The sequence below is a fragment of the Protopterus annectens genome, chromosome 9.part0 (genome assembly GCF_019279795.1).
Source record: "Protopterus annectens isolate FY-2018-M chromosome 9.part0, PAN1.0, whole genome shotgun sequence".
Taxonomy (NCBI): domain Eukaryota; kingdom Metazoa; phylum Chordata; order Ceratodontiformes; family Protopteridae; genus Protopterus; species Protopterus annectens.
The window spans coordinates 283,248,002-283,275,849 of NC_056743.1; the positions used below are offsets into that span (position 1 = coordinate 283,248,002).

Below are 27,848 nucleotides of genomic sequence, written 5' to 3' on the forward strand. Positions count from 1 at the left end.
AGAGGCAGATGGTTAGGCTGTCCAGGTTGTTGAGTAACCCTGACATATTCAAACAAGAGCTGTTACAACTTGTGGGTATGTTCCTAGATAGGGGTTACTCCTTAAAACTAATTTTGAGGATTAAGCATGAAATTTTAAAGAAAAGGAACACCCTTTACCAACCTATTCTTGGTGCAGGGCTTCCTGTGAAGCCTATTCAAGATTCAGCTGATGTTTCTGCTGTAATGGTTCTTAAGTACAATCATTTGGCTCAGGACATTGTTTCAGTGTTCAACAATGCATGGCATTTGGGTCTCACAGATACATGCAAGGAGATCTTAGGACCCAAACCAAGGATAGTGTATAGTCGAAAGAGGAATGTAAAAGATATTACGGAAAATCCCTCCAGAAAATCCTTGACTTCTAGAATGTACAAATATGGAGCGTGCAGGACTCACTGGGTACAATCGTACATTAGCTTGCCCAGGTAGGTGTTGTTGCAACACTAATATGTTAGTGTATGTGGCAACCTGCACCAGTTGCACAAATTTTTAAGTTGGTAAAATTGTACGTAAACTGAGGAAGAGAATAGCTGAACATGTCAAGTCCATTAGAATTAAAGATGCCTACAACGCATTGTATAGGCATAGTTTAAACTGTGCCAATTTCAAAAAATTTATTTTTTTTTGTTACAAATAGGGTTAAATGCAATAAGAGGGGGGTGATTTAAAGCTCAAGGTGGAAAATTTGGAGACTATGTGGCAACTTAGATTAAATGCCACTCATCCACTGGGGCTTAATGACAGTATTGCTATTCTCCCTTTGCTTAAGACTAAAGCAACTAGGATATGAATGTGTTTCACATTTTTTGTACATAAAAAGGTCTTATACACGTTTAAGATCTGTGTTCGAGTTTAATTTAAGTACAGGTTAAAATTTTAGCATCTTTTAGTAAAAAGTATTTTTTACATATTATATATTTTAGACTTTGAGTAGATTATATTTTGTACTACAGTCTGTCATCTGTTTGTTTAAATTTAAATGTGCTGTGATGATGTCATTGAATGTCGATTGGCTGAGTAACAGAGTTTCATGTTATTTAAATATTGTTTGTACTTCCCAACAGTACTCTGATGAAACCATTGTTATGGTGAAAGCGCTTAGTCATTGGGATTCTGTGCTGTAACCTATTAAACTGGTGTTTCCACATATAAGTTTGGATTTTTTACTTTATTTTCTTGGTTTTTGCATCATTTGAAGTGTTGTTTGGTTTTATTTTTTGACATTTAGCTTTAGCTCATGGCTCTGGCACCAGGCATCAGTTTCGGTAAGGCTCTTTTGTAATATATCCACATAATTTGGGGATTCAATAATGACTCCCAGCTTGCAGATATCTGTGATTTTTGCAAACCACAGTCCCTTAGTGTTGGCCTGTACTTCAGAGAAGTAGATGCCAAACAAGAGTGGTCCAAGGACAGAGCCCTGCGGTACACCACTTGTCACTTGTCTGGAGCTGGATTTGGAGTCAGCTACTTTTACAGTGTGTGTTCTGTCAGTAAGTCAATTTGCAACCCATCGAGTGACATAGGGATTAAAGCCCAGCTTAGTAAGTTTATCTATGCTTCCAGAGTGAGGGATATTGTCAAAAGCCTTGGCAGGGTCCACGTAAGCTGTGTGAGCCACCTTACCCTCACCCACAGCTCTGGAGACTGATTTGAAGAAGTCAATCAGGTTCAGGATGCAAGATCGGCCCATCACGAACCCAAACTGGGTGGGGGTCCAGTGTTTGAAAGTTGCCAATGTCTTTGTTTATAAGTTGCATGATAATACATTCCATGGCCTTGCAGATCAGGCTCGTCAGACTGATGGGACAGTAGTTCCCAGGATCCAAAGTGGATCCCCCCTTGTGGAGTGCGATGACTGTAGCTGTGCACCACTCTGTGTGCACGAAGCCTGAGGTGAGGCTATGATTAAATATGACACATAGATGAGGTGCCAGTTCATTTTGTAGTTCATGCAGTACACAGCACAGGATATCGTCTGGTCCCATGGATGCTGTATTCTTGGCTTTGGAGTGTGCGGTTTTTACCTGAGTGGCCATGATTACTGGAATTTGGCATTTTTCGGTATTGAGATGGGGCCTTTAGGGGGTGAGAGGGGGGTGAAGTTGGCACTGAATTTATCTGCCAGGATATTGACAATATCCTTGGGATCAGTATATCTAGTGCCATTCTGCTGTAGCTCAGAGCAGAGCTGAGAATTGCCATTTAGATTCTTGACATAGCTATAGAATGCCTTGTGGTTGTCTTTGGAATCTTTGGCAATTTTGTTTTCATAACTAGCTTTGGAAGACTTTATGAGGGATCTCAGCTTTCTACTGAGGCTGGTGAGGGAGTTTTTTGAATCCTGGGTTCTTCCTCTTTTCTGCAACAGTTTCTTCCTTCTGTTATACAGCTTGTTTATGGCAGGGGACCACCAGATTGGCTTCCCTTTTTTAGAGGACAGCATCTTGGTCCTATTTGGGATGGCTCAGTCCATGCACGAGTGAATGTGCTCATACAGCACCTTAGTGTAGGATTCAGCAATTGAACTTCCAGTTCCCATCTACATGAGTGTCATGAAGTTTGTTACTTCTGACTTGAGAAGCATGAAGTTGGTTTTTGGAGAAGTTTTTATTTTTTATTTATTGACATTTGTTAATCGGGTTAGTCCAACTGGGCTTGTGGCCCATTTTCAGTGGAGACCCTAGAAGAAAAGCTCCAATAAAACATAAAATATACAGTTTACAAGATAAAATGCAAAAAGCAGTTATATATACAATTTTGTACTTGTACATTCAACATATGGAGATTATACAGAGATAAAATTCTTAAGTCAAGGAAGAAAGATATTACTATTTGAGCAGAATAACCAAGTATATACATTATTTACATCAATTCAAAAAACAAACTTCAAAGAACTTCAACAGTGGTGGTTTAATATCATTTGAGAAGAACATAATTTCTGAGGGGGAGAAATGCCTATGTATAAAGAGGAGGGGAAAAACAGAAGTAGAGAGGGGGAGTTAAGTTGGTGATTGACAGGGGCAGACTTTGGAGTTAAGTAGATGAAGTTTAAGTTTCTCTTTGAAATGGGATGGGCGTACTATACTGCATATTTCTCTAGGAAGTTTATTCCAAGCTTGGACCATAGAGTACTTATATAGGAGTTTGCCCACTGATTTTTTGGGTTAATATATTTGTAATAGATGCTGGTTAGATGTCCGGAGGGTACGAGGTGGAGAGTAGATGGTGATGAAGGAAGAGAGAGCAGGACATGCTACAGGTTTATAAAGAATAGTGTGTATCATTTGAAGTTGGGCTAATAACAATAGATGTGGGAGTTCTAGCCAATTGAGAGAGTTTAGAGCAAGATAGTGATGTGTATTGTAGGGAGAGCTGGTGATGAATCGAGCTATTTTTTGATAGGTTTGCTGGAGTTTGTTTAGTGTGGTAGTTTGTATATGGTTTAGCAAAGGGGCAGTGTAAAGAAGTGATGGGAGAAGTAGAGCTTGAGAAAGGGAGAGTTTGGAGTTAGTAGTTAAGTATCTTTTGTGGCAGTATAGTAAACCTGATCCTTTGATTTGTCTTCTTGATGCATTGTAGGATGTGCAAGTTGAAATTGAGTCCATCATCAATAATAACACCTAGGAGTTTGGTGTGGGATTCAGGTTTAATAGTAGTGTTGTTTGAGGAAGAGATGGCAAAGGAGGATTTGTGGTGAGCTAGAGACTGAGGGAGAAATAATAAGAGTTTGGTCATTTTAGGGTTGAGGATGAGTAGATTAGCAGATAACCAGCTTTTTTTGGCTAGAAAGACCTGTTGAGTGAGATCATGGAGTTCAGAGATGTTATTTGAGGTAGAGATCAGAGTAGAATCATCTGCGTATTGTATGAGGGAAGATGTATTGCAAGCTGTATGAAGATCATTGGTGAAAATGTTAAAGAGAAGGGGCCCTAGGATGAAGCCTTGTGGGACCCCTGTTGCGACAGATAAGAAAGGAGAGGAAGAGGAGAGCCATTTTACTGATTGTTGCCTACAAGATAAGTAACTGGAGAACCAGGCAAGGGAGGTGGAACTCATACTGAGATTAGCAATTTTAGATAGTAGGAGAGTATGGGAGACTGTATCGAAAGCTTTAGCTAAATCAAGGAAGAGACAAGATATCAGTTTGTTATTTTCTAGGGCCTCAGCAATGGTATAAGTGAAGGATAAGAGGGCAGTAGTTGTGCTGTTGTTGGGACGAAAACCATGCTGGGTGGGAGTGAGCAGGTTGTGATCAAGGAGGTGTTTCAGTTGTTGTGAATGGATACATTTTTCAAGTATCTTAGAGAGGGGGGATAGAATGGCTATAGGTCTATAGTTAGATGGATCAGTTGAGTTACCACCTTTATGCAAAGGGATAGTGTAGAAGGATTTCCATAAAAGAGGGACAGTAGACACTTGTATAGATCTGTTAATAAGTATGGATACTGGGTAGGCAATGGAGTCTGCAGCATGTTTAAGGAAGGAGGGAGGTAGGTTATCTGTAGAGGGAGAGGAAGGCTTGAGCTTTTGGAGAAGTGATCGGATGTAGGAAGTGGAAACAGGGTGTAAAGAAAAGGAGGTTTTGTTAGATGGGTTGTGAAGGGTTGTCAGAGGAGTAGAATTACAGCTGGGAGCATCAGTGTTTGAATAGTTTCAATGAAATGTTTATTGAGCAGAGTAGCTGTTTCAAGAGGAGTTAAGTTAGAGTAAGGGGAGGGGTTTCCGGGGGAGCCAGGAGAAAGGATTTTATTAATGGATGTCCAGAACCTTTTAGGGTTGGATTTGTTATTAAGTTGGGCAGTGTTATAGAAGGACTTTTTGTCATTATTGGTATACTTTTTAATGAGATTTCTCAGACATCTGTAGTTGTGAAATAGGGGTAAGTCTTTAGTTTTTATCCAAGCTTTCCATGTTTGTCCCTTTCAAGCATAAGAGACTTTGTTTGTTTTTTTTGAAAGCCAGGGGGCAAGGATAGATTTTAGTCTGATTTTCCTGGAGGGGGCAAGTGAGTTCAGGGTTTCAAGGAAAATACTATTAAATCTATTGATGACATCATTGAGAGGGATTTGCTTGAGGATGGACCAGTCTATGGATGATAAGATAAAATTAAATTGGGCTAGGTTGAAGTTGGAGAGCTTGCGACAGTCTCTACAGAGGTGAGATTTGGGAAGTTGGAGGGGGTGTCGAAGGACAGAGATAGGTAGGTGGTTACTAAGTTGGTCAGGGTGTGTTGTAGAGTTATGGTACAGTGGAGGGGAGTTGGTTAGTATCCAGTCAATTATCGAGCCAGTTTTTATTGTAGACAAGCTGGAGATGATATAAGCTGGTGAAAACCATGTAAATTCATACTAAGTTGGGAAGAGTCAATTTTCAGTTTGGACCAGTCTATGTTAACATCACCCAAGATGAGGGTTTCATGTGGTATGTCTTGGGAAAACCAGGATAAAATTATCTCAAGGATTGCTAAGTTGTTTCCTGGAGGGATATAGATGGAGGCAATAACTATTTTTTTATGGGTGTTGAGGTGGTACTTTATAACTAAGAGTTCTGCAGGATGAAAGTCAGGGAGGGGTGTGGGAAATGAAGAGAGGTTGAGTAAATTTGAGTATAAGATGGCTACACCACCTCCTTTTCTTGGTGCTCTGTCTGAGCGGTAGATGTTATAACCCGATGTGAGTATTTCCTTACTTGCGATATGTGGCTTAAGCCATGTTTCAGATAAAGAAATAATATGTGGGGTAGTATGGGCTACCTATGCATGGAATTCAGTAATTTTGTTGGTTAGGCTCTGGTTAAGTTTTATACAGAGGTTTCCTTAAAGGGGGGTGGGGTGGGATGTGGATGTCAAGGGTGATTAGCTTATGGTCTGATCTGACCAACGAGGGGGTGACCACTGGTATGAAGCATCAATCTCCCGTGTTGGTAATGACCAGGTCTAGAATTTTGGTACCCCTGGTGGGACTATGAATTAGTTGCTCTAGGGCGTTGGAATTTATAAATTCCAAGAACCGCTGAGCAAAGGTGTTGAAACAGGAGTAGTTTTCCCAGTTAATGGCTGGGAAGTTAAAATCACCCAGTATTAGGATATTTGGTTGCATCTTAATATTTTCCAGTATGTTTAGAAAGGTGTAGTGAGACTCTTGGGGCATGGTGAGGGATCTGTAGCAAGCTACAATTTGTATTGCAGTCTTATCTGGTGTTAGTTGCACTTGGAGAATTTCAGATGCATTGTGTTGGGCAACCAGCTTGGAGGTGTGAATATGGACTCTCATCCATCTTTAGTGTTTCGGTCCTGGTTTAGTTGTAGCCTGGTATTGCAGGGGTGCTCTCTCGAGCTTTGAACCAGGTCTCAGTTACTGCACAGATATCGATGTTCTCCATTTTTAGGAGAGCCTCGAGACAGTGCATCTTGAGGTTTAGATTTCTAGCATTGAGTACCATTACCTTCAGTTTTGCTTGCTTGTACCAGTTACTGTGGTAGTTTTGTCCTTTGAACCTTGCCTAAAAAAGGTACTATAGGGGTGGCAAGAGCCTTAGCCAGTAACCTGAATCCCAGGGGCGACAGGTGCAAACCATCTCTTGCAAAGCATCGTGGTTTGGCAATCATGTCATCCCAGGCAGACAGATACTGGATTCCCTTTGAAAAACACCAGAAGCTTAGCCAATTATTGAAGTCACTCATTTTGTCCTTATACTGTAGTATCATTCTGGGTGATGGCAGGATGCTACTCAGAGCTAGGGTAATACTTGCCTGGGCTACATGATCCGAGAGCTCTTCAATGTCTCTTTTCATGTAGTCCAGGGAGGTACATCTCAAGTCATTCACTCCAACATGGACAATGAGAATGTCATATTTGTACCTGTTGTGGAGTGACTTGAGTGTATGCGTTATGTGGCGGATCCTAGCACCCAGAAGGCAACTAACTGTAATTTTCTCCTTGTTCACCCTGGTGAGTGGGACATCAGTGTGCCTGACTATAGAGTCACCTATGACTAAAGTGTTGGGTACGTTGTCTTGTCTTAGGGGCTGCTGTTGGGTGGCACACTGGTGTTGTGAGCTATGTTGTGTTTGGGGGGTGGTGTTTGCTTGCATTTCAGCTTCAGAGGTCCTTGTTGCTTGGGCAGGTTAATGTTAAGAGCCTCCACATATGTGGGTTTTGTGTTGCTATGTGGGGGTTTTGGTGGTGTGGGTTTTGAAGGACTATGTGTTGTTTGAGGTGTTGTGTGGGTGTTAACCTTCTCCTCTTGACTGTCTAGCACAATCTTGGCTGGAGAGAGCTTTGCTTCCAGTTTGGCTATGTAAGTGCATCTCTCACAGGTTGTAGTGTTTGGTGGTAGGAGGAGATGTTTGTCTGTGTACATGAGGCAATTGCTGCATTGCCCCAGTATTCCCAGATTCAGCAGGTGGACACGAGAAATCACCGGAAGCTGACCCTTGGACATGCCTGGTTAGGTGCTTTCTTTGTGTAGTACAAGAGCTGTTTTCCCTTACTTTTTGGCAAGGTACTTGCAATTGTAGGCTGTATAGTGCCTACAACTATTTTCTCCTTATTACCAAGGAGAGGTGAGTGCTTGTAACAAATTAAGGGTTCCTAGTGCTTTATAGCAAGTTTTAGGGCAAATGCTTGTCACAAGTATACAGATTTCACTGCTACTGCTGAGAAACTAGCTAGTTCTAAGGGAAAATTCGAAGAGCAAACTTTCTGGCACCACTCAGGGTGGGAACTTCTGGGTATGGGTGATATACTACCAGTAGAACACAGGCAAACTAATGGAGTAGTGAGCACTTCTGCATTACCTTAAGAAATTCTCCAAGGATCTTGGATTCCAACATTATTTACAAAAATAAATTAAATGCAATGGTGTTACGCAGGATGTTTTTCAACCATGACGCATAATGATCTTTGAACTGAAACTTACTTGTTGTTTTACATCTGGATGCACATAATGATCTATTTGTTAGTATACAGTTTATGGTATATAATGACAGAGACTTTCACCACATTCCTTAAGTTACAACTGAATGAAGCTTCAAACAGCTAGAGGAAAAAAATTAAGTATCAGCTTAATGAAAGATTTATAAAAAGCATTTTATGTTGCAAAACAGAAACCCTCTGCATCCATCTCCCTTATTTAAATGTATTAACTTCATGTTGCGCATCCTAAGAGAAAAGAGGAAAGGCCACAAAACATCTCAACACTGCTGGTGCATAAACAGAAGCTGCACAAGCAAAGAATTTTAATGGAAAACAGCAGCATTTTCTGAGTTTCACATCAGCAAATAAAAGTTGACAATTGATCCCGCAAGCAAAGAATCACTTAACAGCTAGTAATCAACCCTAGAATCAGTACTGGAAAAACTTGTTATGTATCATGCAGCTCAATTATTTTACTGAAATAGTAATAAGAATTAAAAAATAAAATCATGAGAGCAATGTCACTTTAAAATCATGTTTGTGTAACTGATATAATAAATGAGAGGACATTTCACGTCCATCTACTCTGGATATACATATAGCCTTATATAGATTTAAAGAAGCAATTTCCATTACTCCAGCTGGCATATTTTGTACCAAAATTAACCTAGTAAAAGGGATGTGGTGCTCTGTTCTATGGTGCATGCACAATGTAAGATGACACTGATGAAATTAACATTATTGCATCTGTACATTTATGAGTAAGAACATCCCTATTAACTTAACATACCTAGAATCAGAAGCCAAAGTCACATAACTCAGTATCAACTGCAGATTACCACATTTTAAATGGCTTGCAAATTGGTTGATACTTTCTACTAAATTAAAGTAAAATAAGCATATGCTTTTTACTGTTCTCCAAAATAATGCAAACAAACTGAAAAATCACTGAGCTTATTTCTATGAAAAATGAAATAAGCATGGTCAGTCATCAGGTAAGTCACACATATGGGCTAGAAAACAGAGGAATGAATATTTTGTATTGCCATTAGTGGATATGTATGATAAAAAATAATGAATGGTCTTATAAATGGAAGGCTAGTAACGTCTGCCATAGATCAATGAAATTCCAGGATGTAATAAGGGGGCAAGTCAAGTCCATCCACATTGGAATGGGTAACTCTGAAGATCATCAGATTTGCATTCCCTGAAATGCACCATTTAAAAAGAGAAAGAATAAGTGAAAGACAGTCCCCAAACACTGGCATTTCTTGCAGCCTTAATCAAGTACTAGGCTATAAATTGCATCAACTGATAGACTACAGTCTTATTAATACTGTGACTGATATACAGGGTTATGATCAGGTCTCAACTATATTATGTGACTGAGACAAAGATAATAAAAATTCACATTGAGAGCAAAGCTTGAATGTTGAATCTTTGCATCCATGTTGAGAACACATAATAACTGGATATGACTGGGGAGTCCCAATCATAACTCTTTCTAGTGCATGGAGTTCTATCTACTCCATGTACTATCAGTTAAAAAATAGTAACATAAAAAGTGGAAAGGATTTTACCAGCTTTTAAAGACAGTAAAGTATTTACTGAGTGCTATCTCACAGACATCAAGTAAATCATTTTAGAGTAAAACACAGAGGCAGTTTTTAAATTCTGTTCTTAGATAACTAAATTATTACAGACATTTGTGAAAAGAATGAAAATCCAGACTTAGTACTTCAAGGACAGTTTGTAAAGTAACATCCCTTCTGTGAGACTGAACTGTATTTAGGGTGTGTGTAACAAATGTTACACACCTCTCTCTGGAAGCTTTGTTACAGTCAGGTCTCATTTTACAGAAGTACATAACAGATTTGTATTTTTCCTGATTTTGCAGCGTTATCATGGTGCTACATGCACTACAGTTTTATTATACTTATAGATTCAGAGAGGTCATCTCATGTTTTATTGTACTACTTTAACTACAGCTACAAGTATCTAAGTTACTCATGTTATCAGAGAACATTTTTAAGCTGACCTTTTTGAATTTGTATTTTACACAAAAATATATTTTATTGAGATTCTCTCTGACAATAAGACTTCAAAGACTATTTTGTTAATGAAATACTGAACTATAATAAAAAGTGAAAATATGAAATCAGAAACGGGTTTCATTTGCAAGAAATGCAGAAAAAAATATCATCTTAAAGTGGAATGATAAAAAAACTACTCAAAAGAACTATGGAAGATATTCAGGTTTATGTGAAAATTAGTGAGTAGTGGATCTGTAAAAGGTAGTCAGAACTATGGTAGATATTCAGGTTGATGTGAAAAGTAGTGAACAATGTCTATAAAAGGTAATCAGAACTATGGAAGATATATATGTTTATGTTAAAAGTCGCGTTTGTGCATGTGTAAGGTGTCTCTGTGTTTGCATATGCAACTCTTTCTCTGAAGGTAAGCATTCTTTATAACAGCTGCAGACAGGCAAACTAATCTGTCAGACAACAGCATGAGTAAGCATACATTAACCTCCTAATTGGTACTTCTGGTTTTGCACATTTACCTTTTGACCTGGACTAATATGGGCATTGACATGCTTCAGTACTGCCTTCAGTGAACTGTCATAACGCACACTCAGGTTTTGTATTTTGATCTCACCCTGGTCAGGCCATCCTGGAGGAATCTGTGAGGGAGCTGTATCACAATGAACAGAGAGATGAAAGAATCATATTAGACCATGGTATTAATTATTCAAAAAATACTCACTGTAACTGTCAGCTAGCAATTAACTGCTTGATATCCACACAGTTAGTACTCACAAAGAAGCCCTTCGTAATTTTCCACTTCAGTCTTAAGAAGACCATTTATCCTTTTCACTGCTCCCAGCTGCACTTCCATGTCTGCCAAACTACGGACCATCCAGTTTAGATAATTGGAGATCTACAAAGACAAAATATGATACCAACTAAAGGCTTACGTGGTACAATTAATAAAATAGTAGGGAATATAACAATAACTGGGTAGTGTACTGTGAATATAGCAAAATAAAGTGAATACTCTAAAAGCAGATGCTGCAGAACCTGGAACAAATACTCCCATGAACAGTATTTATATCACAGCTATGAATCATAATTAAAAAGATTTCTGCACCTTATAAAAGATTCTCAGTTAAGTACTAATTAAAATAGAGAAATATTCTTATACCCATCTCAAGATCACATGGGAAAGATCTATACATCAATTAGGAGAAGAGAAGCTTCAGCTGTTCAGTATTTTATTAGGGTATTACTTTATGCTAGAATACATTTAAAATGTTTCTGTAACTGACTACAACATACAGGAGGGCAGTATCCTTAGAAGCTTCTAGATATAGTGTAAACACCACTGTATTGCTCATCATTTCAGTTTGTGTTCATGTTTCTTGTATTGCTACAACCAACTTTGTATTTCTTACCTGTATGCAACAATAATTACACAATCATTACTCATTATAGAGCCCCTAGTCTTCATATGCTATCATGGATCTGTTCCACTTCATCAACTGCATAGACATACCAGAAACCTGGAATACTTTAACTGTTTTGAAGTGCTATTTTTGAAGTATTCATTTAAAGCAACAGTACAAACTTGAGATGTTCTGTAGTGGATGTGTCATTATATAAATTAGTTTTATATATATATATATATATATATATATATATATATATATATATATATATATGTATGTATACACACACACACACACACACACACATATATATATATATATATATATATATATATATATATATATATATATATATATATATTTATTTATATGTATATATATATATATATATATATATATATATATATATATATATATATATATATATATATATATATATATCATTACTCTAATTACAGAGAAAGATGTTGGATGGTCCAGTAATACAGAGGGATAAAGGCTCGACTATCTGACTATGATGCAGGAGACCAGAGTCTGAATTGCAGCTTGGTTGCTTGATGGCACATATAAGGAGGAATGACATACCTATCTTTGGGGGAGGGACTGCAGTTCATAACTGGCTTGTGTCACTTCTATAATAACACAGTCTTGGTCAGTCAGCAGAGGTTCCTCATGATGCAGGGAGGAACAGCAGGGAAGATGTGGGCATCACCACATAACACAGTGACAGCAGCATTTGTCAGTGTATGCCGTGGAGCAAATGTACTGATACATAGACTCAGGCAGGTCTAGCAGTGATACAAGTGCTCAAAAACTCTATCAGTTGAGAGGGATAGCAAAAATAAAATTATCTCATTGCCAGGTGCACAAACCAAATTAGCCCTAATGATAAAAAAGCTCAAGAATGACATATTCTGACAGTTTGGTTATGTGTGCGAGAAAACAGAAGGGAACTTGGTAAAGCAGATTTAGGAGAAACAGGAAGAAGGCAAAATGAGACAAACACATCTAGCCAAGAGATTTATTATATTATATGACAGAACACTTCAAACAGATAGGCATGACAGCAAACAAAAGGTAGCAGAGTGGCATCAAATGCAGCGAAGTGGTGATAGTTGATACAGTATCTCGACACCATGTAAAAAAGGGAAAACAGGAGGAGTTTTTGATGTTGATGCTGATGATAATGATGAAGCCTGCAAGGAGCTTTACAAGAGCACAAAGTACACTCGTGGTTTCCTGAATGACCACTCCTGTTTAACAGTCCACTTTCTGATTGTGGGGGGCTTGATGGGCAACAGGCACTGGGGTAAAAAATCATGCAAAAAATGCTGAGTCCTCCCTTTTATGAGGGATCATATTCCTAGCCTTTGTTTCAAGCAAGAAAATAATTATTATACTGGTATGTGCATGCATGTGCGTGGCATTATATTTCTATGTATGTATGTGACTTGTCTTTGTCAACCTAAGTAGCGAACTGCTGTTCCATCTCCATGTATTTTTTATAAGTTACCAAAGTAAAGCAGCAAACTGGTAGGCTGCTTAACAGTCTGTAAAATTAACAAAAAAAATCACTCAACAGTTGTCAAACACTTCAACTGAGGAAGTGTTACACTGAAGCTCCCTATTTAAATATGAATGCATAAGTCACATGGATTAAAAAGGACAAATCCAAAATATTCACCAATGTTTTAAAGCTTTACATTTAAGAATAACACTGAAATGTATAATCTTATTGATGCCAGGGAATGTATAAGCATTTAACTTATCATGCCGATTCCTTATTATCCAATAAACCCCTAATGTTGCCACCTCCTTGATTTGCAACAACATTATCGAACATAGAAAATAAAAATTTAATGTCAGTAAGAACCTCGTAATTCACTTGGAGCAGCTCAGAAAAATCTGCCTGCTTAATTCCACCATAGGAACAACAGTGCAGCCTGAGTTCATTTTCAGAAAATCCATTTGTAATACCATACAAAAAACAAATGTTCATAACTCTTTATAAGAGCTAGACTAAAAATATAAACGCAAAAGTTGTTCAGCAGACACTGACCTTTCCAACAGTGTAACTGTTGATAGTGCATATCAAAGTCATTATTAAATATTTGGCAAGGAATGCTGATATTGTCCATATTTTTTACCTTTTTGGAAAAGCAAAGCACAATATCTTGGTCAATGTACCATGCAGACCCATACAATCTGACTTTACTTTATTAGCATGAATGTCAGCTTTAAAATGATACCTTAACCATTACTGTGTGATGCTAATATTCACAGAAATTTGATTAATATATTATTTCTCATAACTGATAAATAAACAAAGCATAATATCTCATCACCTGTAACAAACAGAGCCTACATATCAGTGTAGAAGTTGTGCATCTGAATGATGCATCATTTGTGTGATCACCATGCTCCCTTGCAAAGATATGGGCATAATAATAATAATAAGTATTGGAAATGTATAATTTTCATAATTGTACAAGACTAAACAAACTGTGATATCTGTACATGTGTACAGTGCACAGGCACAGTTCTTTTACCATGTTGTAAGGAGTAACACTGTCTTCAAAATGAGGTATTACTTGGCACACTGACATGTTCCCTTGCAAAGTTACTTACCAAAATATGAAAAAAATCATAATTTTCATAACCTAAGTCCAAAACAAACTTTGATATCTGCACATGTGTACAACATACAGACAAAATTCTAAAACTCTCCCTAAAGCATTATTCATGTCTCCAACATAAATAGCCATAACACTTTCATATATTCTTTCTTGCAAAGGCCCCAAAGTTCTACCTATATAAATATCTGAAGAAGATAAACAAGCTGTAGCATAAACCACACTCTGTGACAAACAGTTGAAATAATTAGGTACATAATATAATTTGCTGTTTATTGTAGCAATGCTATTGCAGTGTTAGCATAGGACCACTGTGCACAAGTTCCACATTTAAATGTATTTTGCTTCTCATAAATGTTTAGATTTCTTGTCTTATACACAAAAGATCTTTTAAAATTAGTTTTCTTGTAAGTAAATAAGTCATAGTGATGAAGTCCCACATGGCTGAAAGCACTAACTAATGTCAACAGCTATTTTTGCTCTTACAGGTGGTCACATTCATTGATGGTTGCATTGAGGAGTTATCAAAACAGAAAAATCGACCATTGCTTTACTGAAGAAATGCATATGCAGTAGCAGTAAGTTGTGAACTGCAGGTAAGTGTACATAACAATGTTTGTGGATTAGTGTGAAACTAAGGGCAAGGAAAAGGGTTAGCTGTAGTGCTGCATATTACTGTGTTTGTCTGTGTCCAACTGTCTTGTGTACTGGTACTGTTTGGGGAAGGGGTTTTCATGTAGTAATGTGAAGGGATACTGTTAGAGGGCAGGGGTAGAGTTATGGTTAGGGTTAACATAAATTCACCCAGAACACCTTACCTACGTGGCTAACCTTAATGGTGTTCCTATCCCTATCCCTGTTCCCTCACATTACCTTATGGAAAACCTCTTTCCCTAACAGTATCACTATTAAGACAAATTTTTTGCGGGGGTTGTTTTTTAATCAAAAGGAAAAGGAGGCTGTTTCCTCCTTTTATGATTACTTCACATTTGATTTTGTGAGTTTGGTAAGTGGTTTTGATGTGTATGTCAATAGTTCTGCATGTCAGCATTAACAAATATACTCACCCATGCACACACATACAAACACGTGTGTGTGTGTGTGTGTGTGTGTGTGTGTGTGTGTGTGTGTGTGTGTGTGTGTGTATATATATATATATATATATATATATATATATATATATATATATATATATATATATATATATATATATATATATATATATATATATATATATATATATATATTGCACCCACATCTCCAGTCACCATCACTAGTTTACCATAAGCCTGCCATATCTATACTGCTTCCTAAAACCTAAATAAATATATAGAGGTTCATCCACTTGCACAAAGCAAAGCACATACACTGAAGACAACCTTAGAACACCACAGGTCACATAAAACAACCCGAAATAAATTAATAAATAAATGGATAGATAGACAGATAGAGAAAGACAAATACATTAATGATGTCTGACCTTATGGCTGTAGCTAAGCTAGACAGATAGATAACTAGATAATAAATACACAATGTCTGAACTTAACATCCTCCTGCAGCTTGTACAGCTTCATATTTGCATAGTTAATGTGACATAGTTTCAGCGCTCTGAGAGCACTTCTTTTATACCGGGGTTTAGTGCCTACCATGACTTCATGCCTTCAGGTCCTTGAGTATCTGCAGATGAGTATCCATATTTATCAGAAATACCATAACATCTCATCAGTTTACCCATGGCCCTAACTTGGAGCTTCTGAATATCTATAGCACCCTTATCAAATCCAGCTATTACTTCACTTCTGGCTACAAATCTCTATCAATATGCAACAAGGATTATGAAAATTACCATAAAATCATTGAGGGTTTAAATATCAAACAAAATACCTTCTTGCTAGGAGACTTCAATTACATAAGTACTAAGTGGCATACTTACATCTCTAAAAACAAATATGCTCAACATTTCCAAAACTTGTTAATAATGATGTGCTGGAGGAAATTATAAAACTACTCACCAGAGGTTCTAATATCCTTGACCTGTGGCCAGATTCATAAAGGTTACCACAAAGTATACACTATGTGTACTCTTTGTGTAACCTTTCTGAGTGAACAGACAGTGTAAGCATTGTGATAGGGCTGTTATTGAATTCAGAAAGTGTACACAAAATGTACAAATAGTGTACACTTTGTGGTAACCTTTATGAATTCAGCCTCTGGTCTTTATCATTCTAACTTCCACCTGTACCCTATTCTGTATCACCTCATTCCCGATTAAATCTGACCACAAATCAATAATCTTTTATGTCAGGCCTAGTGGTTCTACCCCACCACCATTTTTTGGGACTTCACCAGGGAAAACCTACTTTAACTTGCAGAAGACATTTGTAAATTTTCACACAATCCCCTGCAAATGAACCCAACTGATCAAGCTCTTGCATTCAAATCTGGTTTTATGAGCACCTAAACAGCTACCTAGTAAAGTATATCCAACTGTCCCAAATGTAATGGTAAATTCAGATATAAACATTTCTGGCTGAACAGCCATATTAATAAAATGCATGACAGAATGGAGAATAATTAAAATTCCCATCACTTTATCTTGGGACCAGACTGGAACATGTCAGTAAGGGACTTAAGAGCACTATTAAAAAGTGTAAAGTACAATACAACCTTAAGGTTACTTCTTCTTCTTTCGGCTTTTCCTGGTTAGGGGTCGCCACAGCAGATCACCTGTCTGCTCATGATTGCCAGTGGAGTTTTACAGTGTCGAGTTGCCAGCCCGGTGCCCAACCACAGAAGGCACACACACACGCACTCATGCCTAGGGCCAATTTAGAGTGTTCAATCCACCTACAGCATGTCTTTGGGATGTGGGAGGAAACCAGAGCACCTGGAGGAAACCCACGTGACCACAGGGAGGACATGCAGACTCCACACAGAAGGCACCCCAGCCGAGAATCAAACCTGAGAATCTCTTGCTGTGAGGCGGCAATGCTAACCGCTGCACCACCATGGCCGCCCAACCTTAAGGTTACTACAGATATCAAATAAATTTAAGTTTCTTGGATACATCAAGAAATTAAGGAATAATGTCCAAAAACTGGACTGTGCTCATCTATAATAGTACCACATTTTCTACTCCAAAATTTTGCCGATGCATTCGTAATCAAATTTAATGCCAACTAACCTCACCTGGCCAAACTGTTGTTCCCAGTATCATTAAGAATTTACTTTCTCCTGAAATCGCTTAGCAACAAAGCTTAAAATCCCTGTTAAAACACTAAAAATAATACTTTCAAGGGACCAGGCAAGATTCCAGGCTATAGTCTCTCCAGTGGCAAGTATACACTATGTGAGCTTTTACTTAAACTGTTCATATTTAACATACAAACATGCTTTGTGTCTAATGCTTGAAAAACAGCTATTGTGACACAGCTACACAAGGGTTACCCCTGTAATGACCCATGCTAATCACAGCCACATCACCCTTCCTCTGCCTTATATGCAAACCCATATTTAACAAGGAAAATTAAATTCATTGCAGATCTCATTTCTGCAGACACAGGCAGCTTAAGTGATCTAGACCCTACTCAGTCTCTTTTTCAAAATGGCAGGTCCTTTCTGCTCAACCCAGTAAAGCTTCTTTGAGAGTTACAGAAGCATTTCACAGTGATCACTTTGTATGTGCTGGAATACCTTACAGGTCCTCTTCCCTTATCAAACCCATAACTGAATACAATGCCACATTATGTATGTATAAACTGAAGCATATGGAAAGGTTTCAGAGATACCTAACCCAGAAAATTAAAAGCCTTAAAATGTTCAGCTATCCCAAAAGATTATCATGTCTGCCCTTATATACACTCAATAGTCTACAGGATGCTCTAATGTGACCCATATTTTGCTTTTCGAGCCATAAAAGACTTAGTCTTATTTGTTCTCCTGTTTTTTGGTGAAACTACAACCAGCCTCACTAGGGGAATGAGTTACCACTAAAAGTCAATCAAAATAGTATTAATATGATTATCTTTAAGGCTAGTCTTGATGAATGGATGGGTAGATACAAATGTATACAGCCTCCTTATTTAAGGGGTGAGCACTATTAAGTGCTTGAAAAGAAGTTTACAACTTTTAAGTGTATGACTACTTAAACATGTATGCGGCTTGGCAGCTTATGTTCCATCCTCATGATTGCTTGTCTAGAATTTTTCTTATGTTCTTATATGAAATTTTCTATTCACTTCAGTGTTAAACAAAAATGTCACAATTTCATATATTCCACAAACAAAATGCACTCATACAATCATTACCTATTTAAATCTACCCCATGAATGAAAATCATTACTTTTAAAACAAAAAGAAAATATATACAGTTGTGTGTTTTCCTCTGTTTTAAATATATAATAATATAATATTAAATGAAACACTAGCACTAAGCAATCAGAAAATATTACTTGCAAAACAGCCTAGACTCTAAGCTATCTACAAAATTGGCAAATCATTTCAAAGCCCACTACACTAATAAAATACAACAAATGTTAAATGATACAAAAAAAAGATTCAAATGTATGTTAGAAACAGAGTATAAATAACCCATATGGAACCAATTTCATAAAAATCTAAAAGAGAAATATAATCAATTAACAGAGTCAAAATATTGCTCCCACAACAAAATGATTCTTAAAGACACTGCAAAAAGTGTCTCTCATATTTCATATCCCAGCATAAATTTTAATACAGCAAAACTGCATTCCTATGTCTACTGCTATTTCTGATTTGGCTTGTATACTGGCAAACTTTGTTGGGCTCTTTACTTCATCATTGGAATGAGTTTAGAAATAGATGCAAAGAAAAATATATATAATTTGACAAATTCCAAATGTAAATTTTATACAGAAAACAGACAAAGCAGAGGACCTCTACATACAGTAATTGCAGCTGTTAAATTGCTAAATTCAGAAAAAAGCCTCAAAGAACTTCAACAGACCAGCAGTAAATCGACAAACTTTAGCAGCGTTCCATCAGAGCATAAAAGACATTTGTCAGTTACAAAATTTCAAGTTTCCAGTGTGACGTCACACAGCCAAGAAGCAAGAAAAAGGTTAAAAAGCTGCAGACAACAGGACACATTCTTCTAGAATCATAAAGCTATGCAAGACTTTAAATGCATTTTTAGTTAACAGCTCAAAAGAGTTTAAATTCATCAGAAAAAGTAATTTGCATACCTGTTGTATAAACATATCAAGTAATATTCCTACAGTTAGCACATAAGTATATGTTTGGTTTAAAGTTAAAAACTGGTTAAAGCAGTCTAAAAAACTGTGTTCCAGAAATGTTCTTTTGAAGTTAAAAGTTATTAGTTCAGGAATGTTAAATATTTCTAAACGCAAAAGGTTTAAATCACAGAAGCAAGCTATAGCAAAGTATTCGTATAACGAGTCAGCTTCTGTCAGTATGGTTTCAGACTTAAATAACACAAATTCTTGTGTAAATGCTTCAGCACATACAATTCAACATACAGAGTTAAGTTGCAGTACAGTTTCAAATACAAATGTTCAGAATGTAATACATTAGTTTACATGTAATTCTAGGTACAAAGTTATGTACCAATATAATAAATACAGACAAAAACATCAGTGCACAAGCCAGTGCAAATATTGCACTGAGGGGGGATAATATACAGACTTCAGTGCAAACTACTGTTTCAGAGCAAAGTAAATAGATAACACATGCAATAGCCAGAGACAGTGTTGTGGTTAGTTCTATAACAAAGGATTTTCAGCTCATCTATAAAGGGTGTGGCAGTCCAGTACCAAACTAGAGCATTTATCTGTCATTGTTTAAGGATAAAAAAATGACAATATTTCACTGTTCACAGAAAAATTATGGAATAATGTATTCATTAATACAGACAAATCAACTTCAGTTACACGTAGATCTTTATTAGAGGACACAAATATTTTGTCAGGATTTAAAGGGTCAAAGATTACAGCAGCTAACAGTTCAAAGTGTAACAGCTCCATACTAGTTATAAACGTGTCATTAGAGTTATCTGCTGTTTAAGACTTCAGTAGCAAGATTTTTGCAAATGTACAGAATTTTAAAAAATCACTTACGACAGAAACATGCAGATTTGTGGTTTAAAAATAAAATAAATTCCAGTTCAGCTGACACAGCTAAAGTGCTCAGAAAGGCATATTGGGTTTTGCCAATTAGAAAAAAGTGTAATTGTATGCATCCATGTCTTATAGGGTATACTATAAATGACAGTCAAGTTAATTCACAGAATAAAGGGTTTACAGTTACAGATTTGACAAATGATTTTTTTGTGTTATTGCCTTATTTAGCAGTCATTAGTTAAGAGCATTGTATTAAAGTGCTGCAATGCATAAACAATATCTTAATACAGACAGAGCCAAAAAAGCATTTGCAAACATTAAATAATGTTTTGTTAGTTTACAGAATGTAAAAGTCAATGCTACATTGTAAAAGTGACAGTACAGTCAAACATTCAAATCCTATGCATAAATAATGTTTTGTTACATTACAGAATGCAAAAGTCAATGCTACATTGTAAAAGTGACAGTACAGTCAAAAGTTCAAATCATATGCATAAATAATGTTTTGTTACTTTACAGAATAAAAAAGTCAATGCTACATTGTCAAAGTGACAGTACAATCAATAGTTCAAATCCTATGCATAAAAACAGTACATCATAAATACTATGTGTCAATAAAGCCACAGGTTCAACCCATGTTGGGAAGAATAGACAAATAAACTTCTGGAATCAGATCAGTTTAAATTTGGTAATAAATATACTTATGTAATCAGTTTAAGACTGTATATATTTCATACAGAAATTGCAATTTACCAAGCAAAGCAGATCAGATTACAGCAAACTTAGCAAACTAAATTAAGGACAGTACTGTATGCCATAAGGCAATATGGTAAAGATCAATGCAATGCATTTACAGTTTTTATTATTTATCCAAGAAAATTGTTGACAGTAATGAAAAATTCTTGCAGCATTCAGTAGTACTGAAAAGTTAAATGATGTCAGCTAAAGGAATGGTTATGGTGAGACAGTGGGTGGAATTTCACTCACAGAACGGTATGTTAAAATCTGGTCTATGTTAAATCATTGAATGCTTAAAAAAGCGAATGATGAATTATCTAACCCATGTAAGCGAAAGCTTACAATCATGAATGCTTAGAACAGCAATTTTTTTCCAAGGGAAAAAAAGCTCTGTTCCACAAAAAAAAAAAAAATGAATACATTACATAAAGTGAGGGGGGGGCTCACTCCCCACCCCCCTATTTAAATATACCAACTCCGAGATCACACTACAGTGACGAAAATGGCAAAGTAACAGAAGCGCCTAAGCAAATTTTTTCCCCAAGAAAGAATTCGCTTATATGCCATTTCACTATTTTGCCTTTTCGTGCTTTCAAGTTTGATCAAGATGCATTCGAAAGAATGCGTCTTCGATCATTTAATAGGAACCCGTTAAAATCTGAGGGTCACGAGAGTAAATCTAAAAAGTTCAACAGTTATGATTCATTTTATACAGGTGCAGAAATATACAGTGTTAAATTACTACTTTAGTTTCATTTAAGGTTATGACAAGAAAAACATTGTCACTGAAATTTCAGTTAGATTTAATAATAAAGTTACAGCCTTTCCATGTCACTGTTTTATACTTCACACCTGCAGGAGTTTATTAAGAGCAAATGTTTGTTTCATGCAGAAAAGTGTAAATAAAGTCAGGGCAACAAGTAATACTATAGTTTATAATTGTTAAAGATGTATATGTTATTTTAAGGACCTGATACTAAATACAATCAAGAACTTTAGCCCAGCCTTGAACAAAAGAAGAAAAGAAAAGGTTTAAAATGCCTAACTATAAAAAGGACACTTGGACATTAAAGCAGGCCTTCCAATACCGTATCAGTGACTAGGACAATGTACAGTAAAATGTGGTAAGATCTGTGGTGCAGAAGTTGACTTTCTATGTGTTTCAGTTATTTCTTCAATGTTGTTTAAAGTTAAAATGTGTGACTGAAATCAAGTATGTATGTTTTCAGTTATATAACAGTACTAGTTTTCAGTCTATCTATGTTCAGACAATACTGACAGGAAAATATACCAATAGTTTAGTTTTCAGAATATAACATTTACCAGTTTCAGTTATGCTTCTATCTGTGTTCAGTTCTTTTAGTATTAGCTTAGTTTCTAGAATATACACAGCTACTTTAAATGTTCCGTATAAATTTGTATCATGCTAATGTAAATTTTAGTCAAGATTCAGAATATGACATTCATACTCAGTTATGCATGTTCAGTACAGTACATTTCAGTCAAATTTCAGAATATAAGAATAATATTCAGTTACTTCACATTATTCATTAGTTTTAAGAGTAAAGTAACATGAATTACATTATTCAGTCATTATTTAAGGGTAAAGTGACACAATTATGTGTAACAGGCTTATTACTTCATACATTTCTACTACATCATGCTTCACATTATTCAATTGACGGAATTATTTATTACAGGCTTATTAAGATAAGTTATCTAAAGAATAGGTAGTATTAGTTATTCAATATACTCAAGGCATAACAGGGCAGGCTTAATTTGTTAATTAATTTACAAATTACAGTGCACTTTACATAATTATTGTACATTAGTCAGAAAATGCAAAGGTATAGACCTGAAATACAGAAAGCACAGGTTTTAGTAAACTATTATAGATCATAAATATTCAGAGAATATTTCAGACACAAATGTAGGAGGCAAACATATATTACAGCACATAAGTTAAAAAAGTAAGTAGAATTATTAGCAAATCTAGATGAGAATTTATAGACACAAGTTAACACAATATATGGTAATTATGCTTCAAGACAAGTTATCCCTTTAGTGTTGATTTCAGTTAGTCTTCAGAAAATAGCCAACATGCTTGATAGATTATACAATAAAAAATGGATTAAATAGTACAATGTTTAAAGATTTAAATCTATGAACAATAAGAGAGAGGCAATATGGTACACTAAGGCACCAGTTCATAAGCTAAAAAAGATACACAATAGACAGTGTAATTTTACAATTACAGCATACAGAGATAGGGAAGAAAAACAGGCAGGGTTAATAGTTCGTACTCTAACTTAAATAAAGATTCACAAAGACAGATTAAGAATGTGTATGCCATTTTCTAATCAGCTTTAAAAGCCACAGAATTAAAAGACACTCATTTTCAGAATAATGTACAAGTTTTGGATATATCAATCATACATCGGAACTTAGACTTAAAAGACTCTAAAGACTATGAATCTAGGTAATCATAAAGTTAACAGACATCAAGCCTAGCGGTCAAAATTAAAATAGCAAGTTTATTCACCAGCTAAAGAAAAACAACTGCCTAGTTATAATTAAATCATAAAGTTAAGAGACTTCAATTCAAACAGGCCATAAATGCTCATGACACCTAGTGGTCAAAATTAAAATTGCAAGTTTATTTACCAAATAAAGAAAATGTATTTTCAGATTATGAGTCAAGTAGCATAAAGCTGTATACAGTAGTTAGCAAAACAGATGTAAAGCAACTTCAAAAGTAGGTCCCTATAAACTTTCATCAGGAACTTCAGGGGGAGTTGTTAGAGTTAGGGTATTCTCAGTAAATTCACTACAGTACATTTAGGTAGAATAAGGCCTGAAAATATGCAGTCAGACATGTATGCATTCAGTTTCAGAGAAAGACAATTTATTAGAAAGGAAAGATAAGCATGAAATGTGCAGAAAATACAGAAATACAAAATGTTTTTTTTTTCAAGGGAAAGATACAATCTTGCCAGCTACAGAATGTTCTTTAATGGAATGCTACATAAAACACATGCAAGACCAGGCTTGGAAACCAAGGTAACCAAGGCTAAAAATGCATATAAAGCATTTTAGTATTATTAAAATATACAGCAAATACAGTTACGAAAGTCAGTTAGTAAGTTCGATCAGACATAAAGAAAAGATTAACTATCAAGAATTTTAGAAGGGAAGCTACAGTGAAGACACTCGAGCCTGAGTACAGTAGACAGGTCAAATAAAGACCGTTTTAGTTTACATTATTCAGGACAATAAGAATATATGTGCAGAAACTTTGGATATATTTAGCAGCACTGTTATTACTAACCAGCAACCCAGCATTTCTATAGATTATTATTGTTTATCAGCACTGTTAATGAAGACAGTATTTGGATTCTGTGAACATCTAATAAAGCCTTATTAAATGATCTACAGTGTTTGGAGAATTTGTTCTGAAAAATACACAAGATGTGTCCCATAAAGGAGAGAATGGCACCTGTTCAGCATAAGCTTAGGTAATTAACAGATAAAGACTTTTGTTCCAGTCTCATTTCAGTTGTTTTCAGTTAATTCCAATATAGTACAGTTTCAATCAATGCTTTCACAATGGGAAATAAAGCAGGTGTTTTTTTTTTCCACTGCAAAACCTATGGACCTGCATTTTTCAACTTTTCTGACACCTGATCTGGTTTTAGAGCTATCTTTTTTGTTGTTGTTGTTGCTGTTACCACACAGATAAATGTATAAACTGTCCACAACCTCCACAAAAAATATGCAGATAACATCTGCTTAAATCTCATTCATAGATCTGAGTCAGAAGTGTCAATCTAGGCATACAGATGAGCTAAGAGTGAATACCTGCATCCAGCACTGTTTCCCATTTGAGTTGTTAACAATGAAAAAAAAAGTTTGTTGCCATTTAGACTGACTTAGCAACTGTGTTGAGAAATGATTATTCCTTTTTATTGTAAATCTACATAATTCATATCGTCACTGGTGAGGAGGGAGATTTTTTTTCTAGCTATAAAAAGAATTTGTGGGAAGGATGCTATTAATGCAAAATAATATTCCAATTTTGTTATCCCTGACTGCCATGGTGTGAACAGGAAAATAAAAGAATTATCATATGTCATATGTAAATGACTGTAGATAGAACACAGAAATCTAAGAAGAAAAATTGTCATCGGTGATGCCACAAATACTCCAAAATGACTAACAAAAAAGCAGCAAGTTCATGAGAAAGAAAATGCAAACAATAAAACTGTATAACAAAAGTAGACAAAATATAGAAGCATATGAGTACAAACCCATTAGTTTGCATTTCATGTAATTTATAAACAGAAAATGTACAATTGAGATCAATCAACTACTTTAATATAGAAAAGTTTTTTTCAAAATGTAGAATTACTGGATTGAAAGGTGGATTAAAAATACTAGCCTATTAAAAGGAAAGAGGAGCTTTGTACCCCTTTTCTAGGAAACAGTAATATTATGGTTAGCCCCAATAAGGAAAAGAAAAAAAGAGTGCTTTCAGAAAGCAGTGGTTATTTCATATAACACAGATGCAGGAACAATATGGAATGCTTTAGAAAATAACTGAAATTTATTCCATATTAGTGGTGATAACTTTTAGAACCTAGGAGTGAGATCAAGAATTATGTTTAGAAGGGATAGATGTGGTCATGTAGTCAATGTAAATACGTATTTGGAAGGATTAATATAAACCTTACGAACAGTGGACTAATGGTGAGTAAAGGCTATTACAGCTGTTGCACAAGCAGGATGATTTATGTAACCCTTAGTCAAATGCATCTTGGTTCTTATATTTGGAAAACAGATAGGACACTGTGGGAAAGGATGTATGAGCACATATACAATATTAAACAACAAAATATTTATAAAACACTCCTGAAATATACAGAAAACCAACCTAATCATTATTTTAGATTTTTTGTACATGTTATGACTAGCCCTGATCCAGGGTGCCCTTGGAAAGAAAAATTGGAGTTACAAGAATTGAATTGGAGATAGTGCCAACATCTGAATGAAAATGCTTCTAATGTGAGTGTCTTAAAGTTGAAGTAATATGCTTAGTAATTTTCACTCAGGAATTTAAATCTGGACCTGAGGACTGGTGATTTATATATATATATATATATATATATATATATATATATATATATATATATATATATATATAATATATATATATATATATATATATATATATAGAGGTCTACTTTTCTTTAATGAAATTTCAGTCTCAAAAAAGAAAAAGAAAACCTCACTTCCGCGAAAGTGTACTACATCGAAGTGCACTTTCTCAAAAGCTGATTCACCAAATCAGAAAAAAAAACTAATGTACACACTGCACTCCCCATACCCCCCTACTTAAATATACTAACTCCGAGATCGCACTGCAGTGGGGAAAAGGATATACTTCCTTATCCCCACTGTAACATGCTTCTGCGAATTGTCTTTCATGAATGTGCACTTCTGATGTAGTGCACTTTTGCTTAAGTGGGTTCGACCTTCTGTTTCTCGACAAACTATGTTTTCGACAAACAGAAGGAGACATATATATATATATATATATATATATATATATATATATATATATATATATATTATTTTTAAATGCATAAATGCATGTTTCTGCCACTTATTTTTATTTGATGCAGTGTGTGGAAGACTGCATAGCCATTGCTGGTTATTTACTGGCTTGTGTGACAATAGATATATATATATATATATATGTATATATATATATATATATATATATATATATATATATATATATATATATATATATGTATATATATATATATATATATATATATATATATATATATATATATATATATGGTTCCCCTTTAGAAGGTCAAATGGCTGAAATCTCGAAATTCATATGGCCGAGACCATATGCTCAAAATTTCAGAAGCTCGACCTTCTGAATGGGGATCGGCATACAGCGCAGACTGGTAGATTTTCCTTTCTGTGCTGTAGTGTGATCTCGGAGTTAGAATAAATAAGTAGTGGGGGTGTGAGGGGTGCAGCGGGGCTGTTGTTTTGTGTTTCATTGCTTTTTCTGTAGTTCCCTTTCAGAAGGTTGAGCTTCTGAATTTCAAGCATATGGCTTTGGCCATATGAATTTCGAGATTTCAGATGTTCAACCTTCTAAAGGAGAACTATATATATATATATATATATATATATATATACATACATAGTGAATGCAATATTTTGGGGTGTCGTCTGATACTGGTAAATGTATTTAAATAGTCTGCGATAGTTTCACATATTGTTTTGATGAAGTCCTTTTATAATGATGGACGAAAGCACTAAACTTTTCTATATTAAAGTAACTGGTTGGTCTCCACTGGGCATGTTTTTGTTTGTTTTTTTGGGTTTTCTTTGGATTGTTGGTTTATTTGTGGCTTGTCTTCATTTTAGGTTTCCATATTCAGAAACATAATACCTTTGAAAGATCATGACAAAAGAAGGTTGTAAAACCAAGGTTTGTAACTGTAAGCGTTTGATATGTGAGAATGTTATTTCAAAAATGGGGAAATACACTATGTCTGAAGTTGTGTTATCTTGTAGTATTCTCCCTAGTCTGAAGTTTAATGACCTTGGAGATTGTATATATAGTTAGCAAGGAGTGTGAGGTGGGTAATGCCCCTCATACTAGGATGAATATGGTGGGTGGGTGCTTCATCCTTCTTTTGCAATGTGGATTCCCCACACATAACTTTGAATGTCACACAGTATATACTCATGCAAGAGCAGATCACAGGGAAGATTAGGGAAAACCAAAAGGAAATAAAATAAGGCATCACCATTTTCACTCACTGAAACCCTAGACGTCAGTGAGGAAACTAATTACCCTCTAGATAAAGAGAGCCTTTGAAATTATGGTATAAGGTTCTCAAGAGGGCAAAACCAGGGGA

The 27,848-nt window shown here is 35.7% G+C and overlaps 1 protein-coding gene across 6 annotated transcripts in view; it reads right to left on the reverse strand.

Annotated features, from left to right (window-relative positions):
• ABCC8 (ATP binding cassette subfamily C member 8) overlaps positions 1 to 27,848 on the reverse strand; it is a 2,552,355-nt gene that overhangs the window by 362,779 nt on the left and 2,161,728 nt on the right. For all 6 annotated transcript variants that reach the window (XM_044082872.1, XM_044082868.1, XM_044082869.1 and 3 more), the window contains 2 exons: positions 10,783 to 10,903; positions 10,527 to 10,657 (listed from right to left, as the gene is read on the reverse strand). In XM_044082872.1, coding sequence (XP_043938807.1) covers positions 10,527 to 10,657; positions 10,783 to 10,903 — 252 coding nt within the window. The remainder of the gene's footprint in view (positions 1 to 10,526; positions 10,658 to 10,782; positions 10,904 to 27,848) is intronic.